The sequence below is a fragment of the Artibeus jamaicensis genome, unplaced genomic scaffold, assembly GCF_021234435.1.
Source record: "Artibeus jamaicensis isolate MK-2021 breed Jamaican fruit bat unplaced genomic scaffold, CSHL_Jam_final contig_525, whole genome shotgun sequence".
NCBI lineage: Eukaryota > Metazoa > Chordata > Mammalia > Chiroptera > Phyllostomidae > Artibeus > Artibeus jamaicensis.
In genome coordinates, this window is record NW_026521874.1 from 14,867,215 (window position 1) to 14,887,232 (window position 20,018).

The window sequence follows — 20,018 nt, forward strand, 5'->3', positions numbered from 1 at the left end:
TGGAAAATAGGTAAATTCTCAAGGACTGCTGAATTATGTCTTTCATGATATGGCTTGATATGAACTATTTTCATTTCAAGAACTATCTAGGGTAATGAAGAATTTATTTTTTGAAAATATTCTTTGAGCCAAAGGATTTTTATTTCTCAATGAGAAACCATTCTTCTTGCTCTCAAATTTACTACACTCAGATTGCTTAAATGATGTGTTAGTCTACACTGTGACAGAATGTTTCTCTACTTTTTCATCTTGTATATTTTTCTACATTTTTCTTTCTTCCATTTTACTGCTAAGGCCAGTGGAGAATACCCAATACTTGGAAATTCAGTGGAAGTTTCCAGAAGGGGAGGAGAAAAGTTGACCAAAATCTCCAAAGGAACACCAAAAGTCTGGGAAGGCAGTGAATGAGTCATTTTCTGTCTGTCTGGTCTCTCTCATCCTCAAACAAAACGCAGAGCCTGGGAGGCGCGTAGGCAGGTTTCTGAGAAGCCCTTTCTAAAGTCCGCCTTTGCATGTCGGTCCCGCCACTCAGCGAGCTGTGGACCCCTGACAGTTCACTGACTGGCTTCAGTTTCAGCTCCCTGCTGTGTAAAATGGGGACCACGATCACCGCCCAGAGGATGTCACACACACGTGGTGACTGTGCGCACCTGCGTCTAGCACACTGGAGATGGCCACGGATGCCGTGCCTCTCCCCCTTATCCAAAAAGAGGGAATCTGAGAGGTTCTAATAGGGGTCAGAGTTAAAACATGAGCATAACAGAGCACCCGGCAAGGCACCTTATCAATCTTGGTTTATTAATATTATTTAGTGGTATAAGATGAAATCAAAGTTGTATCTACTGAGAAATCCTCTACTGTGGGAAATGGAAATGACTCGTTTTACAGAATCTGGATTGTGTTGCCTGTTTGACTCACTGTTAAAGGTAAGTTAGACAAATACCTGTTTTTCTCCTTGTAACTTTCTTCCAACTATAATCCTCTATCTCTTTTAAACTTAGCCATTTCCAACATTCAAAATCACCATACTCTTAAGTCCTTACTTGTGATAAACTATGCTGAGCTTTTATCTGGGGGCTTAAAACTCAACACTGAACCAAAGTCGGAGACAGCAGCGAAGAAGAAGCCACAACAAAGCATCAGCTTATACTCGGCCGAAAGGCAGTCTGTACGCGCGCTCGCGCACACACACACACACACACACACACACACACACACACTCCTCTTGCTCTTTTTCATCTCGGCCTGCTATTAGCCCAGTTTGCTCATTCTGTGTCTTTCTTTAAAATAGCCTTTTCTTGTACATAGCCAGACCAGTTCTAGCATTGATCAGAAACTTACCTAGCTTCAGCTTTAACACAATTACGAGTAAACAGTGTTTATATGGGGCCAGAAGGCCCATTTCATTAGCCATTCAAAGACTATTTCCTGTGCACTAACTGCATTCCGAGTGCTGCGCTGATGCTAAGTCAGACAGACCCAGTTCCTGCCCTCAGCAGGCTGCTGGTCTGGCGGGAGAGGCAGACACTTCAAAACAAACTCACACAGAGACTGGTACTATGACCAGGGGCAGCCGAAAGGAAACACTCAGTGCTGAGATAGAAGAAAATGATGGGAACCCACAGCAGCAAAACTACCCAGACTCGACAAATGGCTATTTAAAAAAAAAACCCCAAAGAGATTCCCTAAGTTCTCTCCAGGGACATGGCGCCCACAGCATCATTAAGTAACGCATTGAAGGAAGAGATGGCTCGCAGTGGGTAGCTGGAGGAAAGGAAATTGATGCTGAGTGTCAGCCTTTCCATTCGGTCTTCACAGGAAAGGCCATCTCCAACCTGGAGGTGACAATCAATCTGTGACGGCCAATTTCAACCTCATCAGTTTAAATTAGTGAGTGTACATATTAACTTACAGTAACGGCTGAGAGCTACCCCATGGCTGCAGCCTTTCGTGGGCAGGGCAGGCCAGTCTGGCTTCTGGTTTTAGGTGCGCTGGGCCCACCTAAAGGGAGGTGAGGAGGCGGGGCAGGAGCCAGCGCCCAGGTCGGCACTGCACTTGAGGGAACCCTGGCGCCGAGGCAGCGGAAGGGATCGAGTGTGGGACGACCATGGGCCAGCTCCTGGGACAGGAAGGTACTCAGTCTTTCCTAAAAGCAGGAGGCTTTTATGAGGGCTGCCAGAAAGTGAAGTGTTATTTCCCGATGTTTTTAATTAGCAGGGAGACGAGCAGCACACACAAGCATAAAGAAAAAGACACGTTTACGATGATAACTTTGTCTCCATCAGACAGTATTTTCTGAAGTGACAGATCCTTAAATCAATTCCGCCTCTCCCTGCTTATTAGCAGTGACTCCTCAATGCATTAGCATAAGTCTATCAAAAGCCAGGAAAGAATATCTCATCACTTTTAAAACCTTACCGAGTTTGATGTGTTAATGGGAAACAGAAGACTTTCATGTGCCGGCCTAGGCAGACGTCAGGTTGTGGGAAGTTGATGTTAGTTCAGGCGAGGTCTGCATTAACTGCCTGACCTGGATCGGGTCTGCCTCTTTGGGCTTCCAGGATAACACTGGGCTTTCCTGACACTTCACAGCGGTGGACGTGGGAAGAAAAAGGCTGGAGCAAGAGCCGTGAAACACCCGTTATCACAGCGTCATGCTTTGCTACATAGATGATGACACGCCGACCATACACGAACAACGTGACATTGACTGTATGTCCGGGTGCCTCCCAGCTCCCAGCAGTTTGTTCTCCCACTCTTTCCACCACCCACTGCCGGCCCACTCGCCCAGCAAGCGCTCACCGAGGGCCTCTTAGGTAATGTAGAGATGAGATACGAGCATGTGGCATTCAGGGACATCATCACTGGGACGATTACACAATTTACACCTAGTTAGCCAGCAAGTACACCAGAGTTCTATGTTCTGTGTGCCCAGACTTTTCTAAATCCTGGCTGGGGAGGGAAAGGAGAGACGCGCGGGCGGTCACCTCCACAGCAGGCACCATTGACTCCATCCAGTCTCCTCACTACTTTCCCCTTCTTGGCTTCTAACCCCCGAGGACAGAACTCCAGGGGATCTCACACAGGTCACACACTCATGGGACTGTGCACAGTGTGCAGATGGCAGGGAAAACCCGGCCCCCCACCCCCCGGAACAGAGGGCTGACACCGGGAGGTAGAGTGGGACGGGCTGTGTGGAGCAATGGGGCCTGATGACCAGCTTTTTCTCCAGGCCCTCCTCGGCCACCGTCATTGTCCGTGGGCCGTGGTGTGTGGGGGAGCGCACGGGCAGCGTTGGGGCTCTCGGTGAACTCCGCGGGCAGCAGCCAGAAGCACCGAGGCAGGAGGAAGCAAAGGCGGGAAGGCCGGGCTGACGGTGTGGGCATGTTCGTGTGAGAGCCTGGCCCACAGTAGGAGAGAAGAAGTGAGGTGTGAGTGGGTAAGATCAAAGAGAGCTCAGTGGTTGCCTAAATACGCTGAAATAAAAGAAAGGGAAATTTCAGGACAAATGACTCAAAGGTCTCAGACCTAAGGAACTTGGGTAGAAATGATGGAGGCTTTAAAATACATGGAAAAAATCGGGACTAAAAGTATGCCAGACTGGGGAGCTGAGAATGATTTTGTGTTCAGGGGAGAGGCAGGCGGGAAAGAGCATCACACGCTGAGCGGAACGGAGCATGGGGTCTGTACGAGGACCCCCTTCTCTCTCTCCTGTCTCCACAGGTGGGGAGAGCGGGAGATGGTCCCACTGGTCAGCACATATTCACCCATGACAGAGATGTATTTTCTGCCCCGCTGATGTTCAGCCTGACATGCTAAAATCCAGTAACGTAAAGGTAGTTAAAACCAATGCAACGTGAAAGGACAAGAGGTGAGCAGGGCTTTAAATGTGCCTGATTGTTTTTCCTGGTCTCCTGAGATCTTAACTTCTGCTATGCAAAGAGTCTTGTTTGGTCACTGCCAGCCATAGACAAGACACAGGGACCTAAACGCCAAAGGAAGCCTAAAGCAGAACCCCACTGAACTGCAGACCAGGCACGGGAAATACATGTCTGTGGCCCCAAGTCTGGAATTTTGAGGTGCTACATGGGCTACTGAAGGAAAGCCCGACTAGCAGACTAGCTCAGTGCGAGCCGTGGTCTGGCACGGTCAACGTGCTCCTTCAAGGGCCGCGCCCCAACGGAGCCACCTTACCTCTGTTCTCCAATCATAAATGTGCAAACAGGATGAAAACGGTGCCCACTTTACCAGTTCAAAGAGGAACTTGGTGGCTGTACAGGGCTTCTTCTCCCAAAGCAAGATAACTCAAGAGTTACATGTTAAATGTCTTAAATATTGATTGTTAGATAAAGCTGCACAGAATCGATCAGAAAGAAAAGGCTGGGGAATTGTACTGGAGCAAAGGGCAGGATACACGAAGTCAGGGGTATTGAAATTTGATCAGCTCAAAGAATGTTCACAAAGTCGGTTGTGGCACAGCCAGACAATGGTCGAGGTGAAACTGGGTGGAAAGCACTGAAGGTCCAGACTGGTCAGTGGGCCCATCCTCTCTTCCCTTCAACCCTTTTCCAACAGGAATGCCATTCCAAGCATTGGGACCAAGAACAAAGGATCTGGGACCAGCAAGAAGAAATGGTGTGTCCGAGAGCACTCCTGACAGGCTGTCGTGGCATCTACCAAACTGGCCCCTGCCCTGTGGCCCAGGTGCAGAACTGCAGGCCCCGGGGCCCAGGGAAGGCCAGGCCCCCTCACTTGCCAAATGACAGGCACTAGAGGTTTGCCCTGAATCACTGTTCTCTGCTTCTGGTCTTGAGGCTGATTCTCCTATGTATAAATAGGAACACTTGCATCTAGTATTTTAAGAATTCTGCTTTTAAAACAAAGTTCATGAAGAAATATAAGTGGGGACTCAATCAAGGCTCTTCCAGAGGTCGCACAGGAGGAACAACGCGTTTACCCTTATTGCCAAGCTGCTGACTTACACCAGAAAGCTCATCAAAGCCTTCTGGGCTTATTTTATACTCAGCTTTTTGGAAGGAACCCAAATTCGGGAATCAGAGGCCTAAGACCAGAGTCTACAGTGTATTCCATGCATCTGTACAGTTGTTTCTCTTCGGCGCTCTAATCCCTAACCTGGTGTCCTCTTTTCCCCTCACACAGAGGGTTGATCCTGGGTGAGCTGCCTCACACTTAAGGCCTGCCCTTCGGAACCCAGTCATGTCACAGGAGTGTCCTCCTGTGACACGAGAGACTCGCTCAGGCAAACCCAGCCCAAGACTTCAGATTGTGTAAGAGCCACATCGGACAGACCACCCTCCTCTGGAAATCACCATTCATTCCCTGTGGGCCTTGGGCCCTTTCTCTCCTCCATCCCTTGCCCAGTGAGGACCTCCTCCCTGCCTACGATGACTTTCTCCCTTTACTCATCAGGGCCCAGCTCAACTATCACCTCCCTAAAAGCCTCTTGAACCACTGACTTCCTCCCCACTAGCCAGAGCGAGGCACCATCTTCTTTGTTTAGACCTTTACCATAACATTTCACACATGGTGAATTAATAATTTACACATTTGTTGATTGTTCCACACTGTGAGCTACTGTAAGGCCAAGAATCCCAGCTATTATTCATGTGTATGTCTCCGGGCTCAGTACCAGCTCTGGCACAGACTGACTACATGCTCATAAAATATTTTCAAACGAGTAGTACCCTAATTTAGAATGAAATCAAACCCTTTGTTTTAAGGGACAAAATAAATGCCCCAAAACATTATATCTAATTTTCCTCTACTGAATTCTGAAAAGGATTTGGAGTAAGACAAATCATTTGATTTGTAAAATAAAACCTTTTTAGTTTGGATTAATTGGGAGATTAAATTTGAGGAGCAAAAAGCCAGAATTAGAAAATATCAGAAAGATGGTTTTAAACTTTCAAAGACCTGCTGTCACTTAAAATAAGCCAATGATGCAGCGATGACCAATGCATGGATGGGTACTGCTTAGAAGAACAGATATAAATAATTTAAATCAGTCTACCAGTTGTCCGTTACTATGATCAAATATGTCTTGCAGTCTTGCTTCTGTAATTCACCTGTTTAAAAAAATCCCTGCCTTTTTTTCCTTCTGTTCTGAGGGATGATGGTGGAATCTCTTTGGGGACTGGATGAATTATGATCTTTGGTTCATGATACCCCTTCATCATCTGATCCATGCGTGGCTTGCTTTCCTTTACTTATTTAGTAAATTTAATAATGAAATAAAAGCTTATAAAACCACCATCTGAAACAAAAGCCGAAGAATAACATGTAAAATTATTTGCCAACTTCCATGAAGACCCGCCCCAGACCCCACGGCCACCACTGCCCGCCCCCATCCCTTCTACACAGGCTTCCCCGCATCTGGTCCTAAAACACGTCTTTAGTTAGTTCTTTGAACTCTATTTAAAGGACGCCATGCTCTAGGTAGTGTTTGTGGGCCTACCTTTCTCACTTAACGCTATTCTTCTAAGATTCGGCCACCACATGTCTCAGGTCATCTCTTTCTGACTGCTCGCCCTGTCTGCCTGCTGTCTGACTGTCCATCAGGAACTGTACCACCACACACTCATCCACTCTCTCACCGATGGCATAGGGGCATTTCCAGGGCTTTGCTGTTGTTTACAGTGCTGCTTGGCACATTCTTGTTCATGTACTATAGCCTCTCACGGACAGTACACCTAAGGTGTACGCCCGGATCAAAGGGTATGTGAATATTCAGCTTTAGAAGGTATTGCCCAGCTGTCTTCTGGTGTGGCTGTGCCAGTTTACTCTCTCACCTCCCGCAGATAAGATGCCTCGTGGACCCACAGCTCCTCCGCCCCTTTGCACCGTCAGACTTGTCAACAGTGGCCACTTGTCACCAGTCTCGAGCCAAGTGGAATCACCAGCATTTAGGAATTTGTGCACTCTAAATTAATCAGTGTTTTGAAGTAAGAAAACACTTTTGATTTTAAAAATATCTTTCACTGTAGAAAATTCAGAAATATAGAAATCATCTAAAGGAAAATACAAGAGTTATGGCTTATCAAGGTTTAATATTCATTTACAAAGAAGAATACTTACCCTATTATAAGGGCAGTCTATAACTGGAACTTATTTATTGGAGTACTCCTTCCAGATCTGACCTACTACTGAACACAGCCCTCACAGTGTTCTAACCAGTCAGCTTAGCATCCCAAAACCACTGCTAAGTCCCAGGTGCCCAGGAAGCAGCAAGACTCTGGTTAGATGTCAGAATTCAAAACTGAAGATGTGTTTTGAAATTCATAACATCTCCCCTCTGGGAGGTTTGTGTTCTATACAGTGGTTTCAATCTACGCCTCTTTTGATCTGGGAGGAAGGAACGGGAAGTTCTTATTAAACACTTAATAAAAGCAGTTCTTTTATTCTAAATGCATTTTCAGAAACTCCTTTGTAACACGGTACTTCCTTTCAGCAGTGAAATGCTATTAGGGAGAGCAAACACGGTCTGCAGATTAACAAGGACACCATGGCAAGGCTGTGGGTAATTGGATGACGGTGCTCTCCAAGGCATGGAGATTCCATTTCCAGGAGCACAGTGTATTCTACACCCACTGGAAAAAGAATCAGCAAACTGGCCCAGCATGAACAGAGAGTCTGTGCATAGCACATCTTCTGGTGACTGAATCTCAAATTCCCCAATATCCCACTATGGCCAGGCACCGTGTTAGGCAGAGAGAATTTGGAGGGGAGAGGACATAGCGCCTGCTTTCCATGGCATCACCATCTGCTTGGGAAGACACACAAACCAGGTGATTATAAAAAATGAAGAACACAGTGAGTGCTATCATTAGGCACCACAGAAGGGAGCAAAAATCTGATGTGGATGTTCCGTGATCTGGGTGGTCCTGATGGGAACAGCGTGAGATTTGACCAGGGCTCTAGAGGGTAACAAGATGGTCTACAGAAAAAGAGTACAATTCTGGACAGAAGGGAGAAGTACTCCATTCACTCAGAGTCAGTCCGTTGTTCACTCAAATGTTTACTAAGCAACTACTATGTTGCAGGACTGCCCTAGGGCCTGAGTATGCAGACGTTAAAAGCCAACAGTGAAGACCTTTCTGAAGAGTCATTTTAAACAGGAATTTGAAGGATGAGAGGGAACGAGCCTTACCGAAAGTGGCGGGCAGAACTCTGCAGAGAGAAGGAAGGACATGTGCAGAACTTTAAGGTGGGGAAAACCCTGGTACAGCCGAGGCAGTGAAAGGAGGCTGGGCGAGCTGCAGGTGGAGCTCAGGAAGACGTCAAGCTGAAGAAGGACTAGAAGTGCCATTCAGCGGCTAGTGGACAGAATGCAAGCTGACTTCTGAAGGCCATCACTGCTTCCGAAGGGATTAAGTATGTTTGGGGACTCTGTGATGAGAACACAGAAATACGGTCCCAAATCCATCCATGAAAGGTCGCTCTGACTGAAGGGGACTGGAAGAGCACGAGAGGGAGGGGCAGAGAGGTCAGACAGCAGGCGGCAGCACTGGTTCAGGGCAGAGATGATGGGATCTGCACCGCACTTGCGGCCGTGGAAACAGAAGTGGATGGATGCAAAATGTATTTTTTATATATATTTTTATTGTGGAAAAAAAGAAAAAACAACAGCTCTTCCATACCGTTATTCATACTGCCTGCAGAATCTTACATTCCCATCAACAGTGCACAAGACTTCTCATTTCTCCACACCTTACCGATGCTGGTTATTTCCTGGGTTTTTGACAGTGGCTCTCCTAATGGGTGTGAGGTTTTGATCATTCTATATTGCATTTTTCGTTTAGTATTTTGCCACAAACATCTGCCTGTGTGATTTAAAATTATCTGTAAACATAATTTTATTTGCAACATAGTACTATACTGGATAGATATATAATAATTTGATCCAGTTATTGTAGACATTTAGGTGGTTTTTATTTTTCTGTAAGATATAGACCTATTATAAATATTCCTATGTATATACCTTTATTCCACTTCTAAAGTGAGAATTTTGAGGTCAAAAGGCATGAACATTTTAAAGATTTCTGATACTACTGGTAAATTAATCTTAGAAAGAATATTCTTACAAATTTATTCTCATAAATTGGCTAAACCAGTTTATATCCCTAGAGTATGAGACTGCATCCTTACTATCTGTGAGCATTATAGCTTTAAAATATTTACTAATTTTATAGATGAAAATAACTTATCTGTCACTGAAATTATCTTATTGTTTTTATGAAATGAGGAAGAAATCAGTCTCACAAAAACTGCATTCTAGTAAATTTAAACTGCACCACTGTATCAACTTTAACATCACAGATCAAGAACTTGAGTTTAAGCTCACAAAGTACAAATAAATTTCTAAAAGACTAGTTCGAAGCAACAGAAAAGACCTTATTCCTGGCAGCCCAAACCGGGGATCGGCGCCACTGAAGGCAGCCCAGCACTGAGCATGAGCAGTCATGCTGAGCATCGGGCGTCCAACTGCCTGGAGATCCTCACGAAGGACTCATCCTAACTTGTTAGCTTTCGGTTCAGGGCAGAGGGGAAGAGAGTAATTGTGGGATATAATTCAAGCCACAGTCCTTTCCCTCCCCCTGCCCCTGATAAAGAGCTGAACTATAACCCAAAAGCCTTTTTTTCTGATTCAAAAGGCACCTGGAGCAAAATTGCTCAACCTTCTGCATCAAATAAAAGAACTTCTTAAGAGAGGCACTGGGAAGAGTCAAAGGGTAACTTTCCTTCTTATGAAGAATTTTAATCTAAATCCAGAAACAGTGGAATCTGTATTTTCACACAGGCTGAGCCCTATCAATGACTGGCTTGGGTTGATCTGACCTGGGCGTGGCCACCACACTGCCAAAGGGAAAATGGCACGCAGAAACTACCTCTGCACGTGCAAAGGTTAAACAGCAGGTGCTGAACACCGGGTCCCTTCATGACCACATCTCAGCTGAAGCCTGGACTGTGGTCTCGCAAGTCTGAAAATCTGCTGTCCATGTGCTCAAAGGCACTTTGCTTCTCAGGAGCCCACTGTCACTGCCCAAGCTCACAGAGTTGTACAGATCAGAATGCTGGCTGACAATGTACATTTTCTATCTGCTAGCAGATTCACATGAGAAAGCAAATGGTAATCAGAAAGTGTCATAAGCAGCACAGGACCCGAACAAGAGGAGGCACGAAGACAGCCTGCGAGGTCTACTCTACTGAGAGCTATCGAAGGCCTCAGTGTGTGCTGCTGGGAGTGGCCTCCATCTAGTTCACCTCCTGTCCTTCCTCCGAGCTCAGCTCAGATGTCCCCTCCTCCAGGAAGCATCCTCAACTTCCTGTGTGGATTTTCCTCTCCCACTTAGACATTTTCATTATACCCTGCATTTTCATTTAAGCTCTCGCGACAATTTTACTGAAAAGATTTTACATGCTCTCTTGTTTATCATTCAGTTCCCTGAGAGCGAGAGCCACGCCTGTCTTACGTACCACTTCAACCCCAGTCTCAAGTGTACGCAGTTCCTAGCATGCGCTCAGACATTTGTGGCAGGGAGGACAGGCAGGAAGGGTAAGAGCGCGATGGCTGCAAGTTCTCCACGGGAGCAGCCTTCCAATGTGACTTCGACTTCCTTAGGCAAGATTTTCTTTCTGACGGTGTCAGAAATGGGCACTACCAAAGTCTGCCCCGCTTACTCCCCTTTCTTGTGTGCGTTTCTGCTGCTGGCCAACCACTTTAATACTTGCTGTGGATGTGCAATACCTTTGGTCAGATTACTATTTAGTATGACTGCCCTGAGTGTCTTTCTGTCTGTTAAAGCAGCTGTGCACACCCCTTGGCCTCGCCCATTTTATGATCAATTAAACCTCAGGGAGCAGTCCAGCTTCCAATCCTTGGGATTTCTATTGTACCCTGTCATTACGCAGAGTTAAGGATGGGAGGCTCCAGGATGTACCGCAGTCACAGAGGGAAGTGGACAACAATGCGTGCATGTGGCTGACGCCTGTTCAGACTTCACACAAGCAGAAGCTAGAGATGACATTCTTACATGCTTCAGTTATTCTCTCAAAATATGATATTAATTTTGATAATTAAAAACAAAACGAGCACTGGCCTGGGAGTCTGGGTGAGAGCGAGAGTGTGTTGATCCTGGCTGACACTAACTCAGCTGTCAGCAAGGCTGATTTGGGGGCTGGCTTCTGTCACATGAAGGAGTTGGACGCACGACCACGACAGTCTCTTCCAGGCTTGACATTACATTATCCAATGATTATTTTTCATCTAAGAACTTGTCACCAACTTCATAAGCACCTCAAAGGTCAATCTAGCTGCTGATAATGACCACTACACACCCAGGAGCCTGGGATAAGCATCTCTAAAGAAATCACAGCAGGATCTTAGAATTTTTCTGATTACAAATGAAATCATTCAAGACACGAGCAGACACCCGAGGGACCCGACAGCAGCATCACAGCAGATTCCTGGACACGGAGACCTTCTCAACGCTTGTTCATCTCAGGGTGGAGGACCGAAATGCCAGGGAATCTGGCTACGACCAGCTCTAAGGCACCCCCTCCGTTTGATTCTCCCCAGGAGCAGGGGGGCTTGTGGACATATTTTCCATATGTAAAATGGACAATCATGACCAAGTGGTTCTGTAAGTGGATAACTTTTACAGTCTTTGCAAAAAGCGCTCCTCTTTCCTCTTCCTGATATTGGGAACTCAATGTCCTCCACCTCAGCCCCCACCGCACAGATCCAGCGCAGCCCCTGTCCCAGCACTGGCTAAATTACCCTCTCAAACAAGCGTTCAGCTACAGTACAAACTCATTATGAATCTGCATATAACCAAAAACTCATTTTAGTTTTAATTAGCTGGCATGTTCAATTCAAAGTCATGTTTGTGTTTAAACATTCTAGCACCCTCCTTAGAAATAGGCATTTCGAATGAGGCCCTTCCCTGTCTGAAGAAAAACTACCAAAAAGAACAAACACGGCCCACTAAGGGGTTTGCACTCCAGAGACACGTTTCTTTCTGCTGCGGCAACTGTGAATAGACTAAGCACAAAAGTGCTTTCCGAAAGATCTCCAGTAGGATATTAACACAAAAACACACAGCTGACACCCCAGAGACCTTGTCTGTAGCTGGGATCTGGAACAGCGTGCCACTTGCCTCGAGTAGTAGGACTCCACCCCCAGGGCTTCGCGCACGCTGGCGATGTGCTGCTCCAGGGCCGAGCTCGTGGCTGCGGGGAGAGTGGCACTGCCCCCAGCCTGGAAGTCCCCGGTGCTTTCCATTGTGCTGTCACCCAGGTAGTGTTCGTGAAACTTCAGAATTCCTGAAAGAGGACAGGCACAGCCAATGTTACCGGAGACTGGGGCTGGGGAGGGGAAGGTGCAGGGCGGGACAGAAATGCCAATGCGAGGTGACCTCTTCCGCAAACATCCCTTTCTCAAACCAGGTGAAGAGATCCGGAAATCCATGATCTCGAGAGGGTTTTCAGAAGTTTGGTCGGTATCCTTTTGGCAGCTCTCACCATCAGGTTTGGTGTTTGAAACCGGGGAATTCAAGATAGGGCTTTCGCTTCTGATGACATGTTCAGAAGCCCCTGAAGTGAGCACTGCTTCTCAGGTATTTCAAAACGGATGTTTCTGAGAAGTCCCAGCTGGGGAACGTTCTCTCAGTGAGAGCGCATGAGCAGCCAGTGTACAGTCTCCCCAGAAACAAACCCGGAATAAAAACACAACCAGCCGAGTGGAAACTGTGCTACTCAAAGACCTTTCATTTCACAGAAGCAAATCAAAACAAATATGTAGTACAAAAGCCAGATAAAAACATTTAAAGCTACTTTTAAGTAAGACTAACTGGTCAACGGTCATTAATGGATTAAAGAAGCAAAAAATGACGGCCGCATAAAACAGAATCCATAGTGGTTTTCCAGCAATAAACAGAAGACATATTCTCAAATGGTAATGAGGTGTGTCAGCCCTGGAAAACGCCGGCCCTCTCTGATTGGATTAGAGCCCTCGTGAAAGCTTCAGAGTCTCATTAAGAGCAAAGAGGAACAGAAAGAGAAACAATAGGAGCCTCATTATACATGGCTCATTATTACAGGGATCTGGATAGACCACCTGTCAAATCATGTCCCCAAAACGTAACAACCACAGAGAGAAAGAGCTTGACATCTCTGCTGTCAGCCGTGTTGCCTGGGTGTCAGTGCCCTTCTGGGGGTGGGAACACGCAGGGACTCGCTGTGCTGTGGCTGACACGCACCAAGGCGCCAGGAACATCACAGCGGAAAACCTTTGGCATAAAAAGGTCAGCGATAAAAATGTTTTTTTTTTTTTTTTTTTTTTCAGGAAAGCCCATGAAAAACATGTAATTCGAGGGGAAAGATTATAAAAATACTGCTGAGGCACAGAACGCACAGGCACCAGCGCTCAGAACCCAAGGAGCGTCTGAGAGTTGTCATCCGGCCATCATTTTTTTTTTTTTTAAATCAAAGGGATGGAAACATAATCAAGAAAACCTTGTCAATTCTCTTGGCAGTTGAACTTTTTGAAAATGGCTTACAGATATTCAAAAAGCCCATTCTTCAAGATTCCCAATTATAAGATCCACTTCTCCAGTCAATAAATGCTAATTGGATCTGGTGTGTCTCCAACGTGGTAAAGCCATCAGCATTTTATTATGCAAAAAATATGGCCCTTGCAGCTAATTAGTGGTGCTGTATTTAGTGAAACTGTTACAGCCTGCGCATTTATGCCAATTTAATCAAAGGAGATTTTTTACTTCTGAAATAGATTTACAACAAACAGAACTGGTTAAAATAGGTTCTGCTACACTCAGAAATTTCAAGCCTACGACTTCATTTATATACTGAGAGAGGAGTTGCCATTATCGTCTCAGTCTCTCTAACTTTCCACGACAAAGAGTCACAATCACTAAATCATACCTAGAAAGAACTCATTAGGACTTGCAGTCATCACTTTATTAGCTAATAAACAACAGCTGCCTAAAAATAGGACTACTAGTGAAATCAAATTAATGCTCCTGCTCTTAGTGTTCCTTGATAAATGCTTCCACATTTGCTGGTGAGGAGTGGCGATTTCTTGGGGGAATGAGAAGGCTGGGCTGTCTTATTAAGTGAATGCCTCACCATGGACTATCTGCCGCTGTGGCTGAGATTTTGCTGAAAGCAGACATCAGCTTCTTAGTCTGACCTATGGTAATGTACCTCTGCCACCTCCAGTCATTAGTCCAGGGGTGTCAAACTCATTTTCACTGGGGGCCACATCAGCCTTGCAGTTGCCTTCCAAGGTTCAAATGTAATTTTAGGACTGTATGAATGTAACTGCTCCTTAACTAGGGGCAAGGAGCTCGGCACTGCCGCCAAGTAGAAACAAGGTGCTGGGCTGGATAAAACAAGGTGGAGGGCGGCATTTGGCCCACGGGCCTGGTGTTTGCCACCTGTGCTTTGGACGTTCGGTCTAGTGTATAACTGCCCTGTTCCCACAGAAAGAGATCTTACCTGCCCCAGGAGCAAGCAGCCAGCTATACAGGTAGCCCGCAGCCAGGGAATAGTAAAGCACTAACCCCCTCTGGCCATTCACCATCTCTAAGATCTGGTCAATAGTGACTGGAGAGTAGGGGTCAGAGTCCTGTTGTCCTGTTTGTCGTTCTACCAGAAGATCTGCAAATGCCCTGGTCCGTCCTCTTTCTGCCACCGCCAGGGCTTCATCATGATGACCTATGAGACAAAAGGGACAGACTGAGGACTCCACGGGGAATGTGCTTACTAGGAGAGGGCATTCAGCTACAGAGATCCTGGACAGGAACCTCACTACCTTTGCGTTTCAATGTGTGGCAGAATCTTAGCCACAACTGTTTCAAATTCAATCCCTTGCCTCAGATGATAGGTGCAGGGCCCACTCTTACAAAACCCCACACTTTCAGATTACACCCCACCCTAAGGACTCCAGGCTGCCCCTGTCTTGCAGCCACACCACAAGAGAGCCAACTTTGTTTAGAAAATTCATTCTCTGCATCTGCTCTACATCCCGAGTTGCCTACCAGCCTCTGGGTTCTGACCCCACTCACTTGGCTCTTTGGACCTGATGTTTTACACTCTGGTTACCCTCTTCCTGCCCTGCTCAACTTTGACTCTGGTTTGATATTGGGAGATAAGCCTTACAGGACTTGGCTCTTGACCATCTTTCAATCTCTCCTCAGTACAGCCCCTTTGGACTTCACATTGACCTATCCCTCTGACTCATCTGCTGCCAATGCTGTCTCTGTGCCTGATGGGCATCATTCAAAGCACCATATATACACCAGGTGATATTACTGCTAGAGCTGATGCCTCATTCCACTCTGGTCTCCCCCACACCCACTTCTCTCTCCTAATCCCCAAAGGCAAAAGTTTCCTCTGAGCTCTCTAGTTCTTTGAAATTGCTTCTCTCTTTTAAGCTTTTCCTCAGTCTTTCAATGCAACTTCTAATCCACTTCCTATAAGAAACTAGTCTGTAATCTAGTTTAAAAGCTAATGCACAAATATAAGAGCACAAACAATACATAACAACATACTTTTAAGTGGGGACTGCTTAGAGGTGCACAGTGTACAGGACCTGCTTGTGCTGTAAACACAGGTATGAAAGCGTTGCTAGAACTGGGGCCCATAGAGACGGCAGGCAAAGGCAGGAGGCCAGGCGCTATGGCTCCAACAGTTCGTCAAGGATGCCTCACTTCCTGCAGTTTAAGTATCGGCAGAAAGTAGGGATTTACGTGTGTGTATGCAAATATCTTCTTTTACCCTATTAAGTTATTAACCAGAGCAGCAGGAATGCTTTCTGTGCACACTGGTAAATCAGCCCCAAAGTGTCAGACAGACTTAACACTGTGATTATAATAGATATAAATTGTAATCTCAGGCAATGAGTATGTTTAACAGGTCACTTTTCCAGGGGAAATTTGAGTATTCACACATTCACAGCAAAGAATGGGTTATTGACAAGGCTTCAGCATTCAATTTCAAAGACATTGTTAGTTCCAATATATACCTCCTCAGCCCAAGTTCTGGGTTGGGAAAAATGGTCTGCAGAGGTGGACAGGTCTGAGAAGAGGCAGAGGCCAGGACAGCTGGAAGGGGGTGGCTGCGACAGCTAAGGCCCAGGGGAGGGGAGGTGCATGCTGCCCCGGTGCAGTGGGGCATACAGGCCTGGGGGAACCACCACTACTCACAGTCTGGAGGGCAGACTCAGGCATTAAAAACATTTACTAGAGAGCAACTAAAAGATGTGTGGGCACGGGAAGTAGAAAAGGGGCCAGGTGTCCTCTCAGGTTCTCCCTATTAATACTGAGGGAGGACCTGGGGGGAACACCTGGCTGAAGCGTCCTTGGCTCTAGGACACCTTCTCTGGTCCCCGGGGCTGCCTGCCAATCCGCTTTGTTTCCATGGCACCTGAGCATCTTTTACCCCAGCGTCCATCACACCGCACGGGTCTCATGGCCTTCTTGACTTTAATCTCCTGGGCTGGCACAGAGCACATAGTAGGCACTCTATGAATATGTGTTGAACAAATGAACACACGTTCAATGACTGCACTATGGTTGTGGCTTCACAGCCTGTCGAAGTGACAAACTGCATTTCATCCCAGCAATCACGGAACGACTTGGACACCCCAGCGCACAGGCAGAGTGGGACCCTCAGCTGCTCTCACCCAGACTGACGAGCACCCGCTGCAGGGCCTGGTAGGACGACGTCTGCAGGTCGAAGAGTGAGAGCTTGTAGTCCGTGCTCAGCTGCGCCTCGTGTCGGATCGTTTCAAACAAGGCCGATGCCCTATAGAGCTGCAAGCAGGGGGCAGAGAACGTTATCCATTCCCCGGAAGCCTCTGTCCCCCTATTCACCAACTACTTTTGTTCACATTTTGGTGTACAACCTAAAAAGTTTCTTTTTAAGGGTTGAAAAGATGACTCCATATCCAGGAGGGTCCTAGTGGAAAGGCATCAGATCTTACCAAGTAAATTACAGTTTATAAAATCAACTTTTGTCAGCTAAAGTGATCTGGAAGACAGGGGTTATAGACCTATAGTCTGCAAGTTGTAAAGCACAAAATCAGTTATTAACCCAACCAAGTGCTGCACTGGAATTTTAAGAGAAAGCCTCTCCTCCTGGCAACAAGCGGCCATAATGCCGGCGCCAAAGGACGGGAATGAGAGCAGGTGCAGGCGGCCGGAAATGCACGAGGCTGGGAGGGCGATGAGACGAAGGCAGCGCCCGCTCAGGAGGGGACAGCTTTCCGCAGATGGTTCACCTGTCAACACTGACCTCCTCAACAGTGTCCCCCCAGACAAAACCGGACACTCAGTACTCCTAAGGGGACACTCTTCCTGCTGCTCTGAAGGCTTCTCTCTCACTGAGACCACAAAGATACTTACATGCTGACAACATGGTACCAAATTTTAAGTTCATGCAAATTTGCAAAACAGAATGCTAAGACGAAGAGACCTGGACTAGAACAGAGAAATGTACTCCCGACTCTGCCACTCATTGGGTGTGTGACTTTTCTTCAACTCCAGAGCCTCAGGTTCTTCTCTGGAAAGGGGACTGTTATCATCCTGCCTCACGTGATTGTTTAAGGAACACAGGGAGAGAAAGTACTTTGAAAATTGTAAATCACTTATCAATATTAGTTTTAATTTTTAAATTGAGGAATTAACTGTTAATTTGCCTTTAATAGTTTAAAAAGTACAGTAAATGACCTTAACATTTCAGGATGCTATGGCAAAAATTCAGTCACACCATGTCCTCAATTCCTGTGCACCTCCGATAGGGGCTTGACCCCCTTAGAAGGCTTTGCACCCCCTGCCCAGCACATGGCACTCTGCAGCGACAACTCACACGCCGCCTTCGTGGCTACGTGTGTTTCGTGCAACTCCTCCAACCTGCCAGAGGAACTCATACTCCAGAGTTCTAACTCCAGTCCCCATAGCCAGCATGCGGACTGCTCTTCCAGTATTTGTACACACACAGAAACATGAACTCTGTGTGTGGGTGTGAGAGTGAGTGTGTGTGTAAGTGTGTGTGTGAGAGGGAGGGAGGGTGACAGGTATCTACTGGTATAACTAGATACCAGAAGGACATTAAATCTAATAATTGTGAATTCTCAGATTCTTTACTTCTGTCATAATATGTATGTATATAATTTCATATTGAGGATTAATGAGGAAGAGCATAATACAAGAATTCCAAAGAAATTATTGAGAAATCTATCACACAACTGAGCAACAATCTTTACTGTTGTTTAATACTTCTGGGCCGGTACAGGCTGGAAATCCTGTAAGTCAACCCAAGTGGGGAGGTCAGCACCTTCTGGCCAATATCATTACTACTAAGATAGTAATCCCAAGGTCCCCTGTGATTCTGGAAAGAAAGTCTACTTGGGACAGGGGTTCCCCTGTTCACCTGGTGCTGAGCCTCCTCCAGGTTCCCACTGGCCCAAAGGGAGAGGCCGAGGCCGTGGCGAATTTTGGCTTCATCTTCTCTTCGTCCCAGTTGCTCAGCTAACCTTAAACCTGAAATCAGATAGAGAAATTTTAAGTACACATACAAGATACACCATTCCACCTGCCAAGGACTCCTGGAGACCTAACTCTGCCTCAGGTGTATACGAAACATGTTAACACAGCTAGATTAAAGTTCAGGACAAGAGCAGAATCAGCCAAGGCAGAGTAAGCATTTGCTTCAAATTCTGTGATAGCAGCAACCTTTCCAGGACACCCCATGACTCCCCAGGAAGAGCACAGGCAACGGCTATCAGCAAGAGGCAGGTCTGCGAGACAGGCAGAAACACTGAAGCGAATAGAACCTAACCTGCCACCCTCCCAGGTGTGCAACCCCTCACTTTGCAAATGAAAACTCCTGGCCTAAAAACTGCTCTAGCCCAACTCTTTGGCTGGCAGCTTTTCCTGACAGTTCCACAGTCAAGCACAGAAGCCAAGCTGATGCTTTTTCACATCTCACATGTACAAGATCCAATCAGTAATGATGGGAGACGTATCTGATGTGCTCTTGAAAGCAGCATGCTCACACCGCCTGACCCTGCCTCCTACTGCTGATGCTACCGACACATTTCATGTCCAATCTGTTTTCCCCTTAAGGCTGAGACTTTGATGTGCCTCAGCAGGGTGGCAGAATAAGTGTTATTAGTAGTCCAAAGTATTAAATGAGACCGTCCTCATTCTAATGGCTTTCAGATAGACACCTGCAGTTTGGGTCACTTACCTACAGTAACCTTCTGAATTTCAGGATATCGGCAACCTCCAAGGCTTTGTGGGAGCCAAATAGGAGGGCGGCCATTTATTGTATTGGCCACTAAGCAGCTCTCAGCATCACTTTGCCCTCATTATCTCACTCTCTGTACACAGGGCTTAGCTTGTGCAGAAGGCAGCATGAAGGCTCCCACGCTGCAACTGTGCACACAAAGGAAGGAAGGACTTCCTTTTCCTAATCCAGTGCAGTCTAGATGGGAGCCTGCTTCTGAGCACGCTGGGCCCATGCAGTTTCAGACTTCTGAAAGGGAACTGAGTCAGCTGAGAGGCAAATAAAAGGAATACTCATGTTCGAGCTCATAAAAGAGTATGCATTTCAAAATGCACGTAACACAGAAAACTTAGAAATAGCATTTTAGGTTTAAATCATGTCACTAGCTAACAAAAATAATACTTGCAAGTGATTCACATTTTAAAATACCTCACAGAACAGAAACACAAGAGAAAGAACACCAGGTTCTTGGGTAAACACCAGGAGAACGCCGGTTGTTTTAACCTTCAACAAGCCAACCACACTCATTCTTCAGTACAGCTGTCCCTGCCAGACTGGGGTCTATGAGCTGGAAGTAAAACTCACTGAGGTAGCCCCCACCCCAGGTATGTTCTGTGCAAGCTGGACCTTTGCTTTGCTCCCTGCTGGGTCCCCAGCATGTAGGACACTCCCTGGCCCATAGTCAGAGG

The 20,018-nt window shown here is 46.5% G+C and overlaps 1 protein-coding gene across 3 annotated transcripts in view; it reads right to left on the reverse strand.

Moving 5' to 3' along the window:
• TTC28 (tetratricopeptide repeat domain 28) overlaps positions 1-20,018 on the reverse strand; it is a 576,581-nt gene that overhangs the window by 73,519 nt on the left and 483,044 nt on the right. For all 3 annotated transcript variants that reach the window (XM_053669950.1, XM_037153288.2, XM_053669951.1), the window contains 4 exons: positions 18,472-18,581; positions 16,724-16,853; positions 14,536-14,754; positions 12,177-12,342 (listed from right to left, as the gene is read on the reverse strand). In XM_053669950.1, coding sequence (XP_053525925.1) covers positions 12,177-12,342; positions 14,536-14,754; positions 16,724-16,853; positions 18,472-18,581 — 625 coding nt within the window. The remainder of the gene's footprint in view (positions 1-12,176; positions 12,343-14,535; positions 14,755-16,723; positions 16,854-18,471; positions 18,582-20,018) is intronic.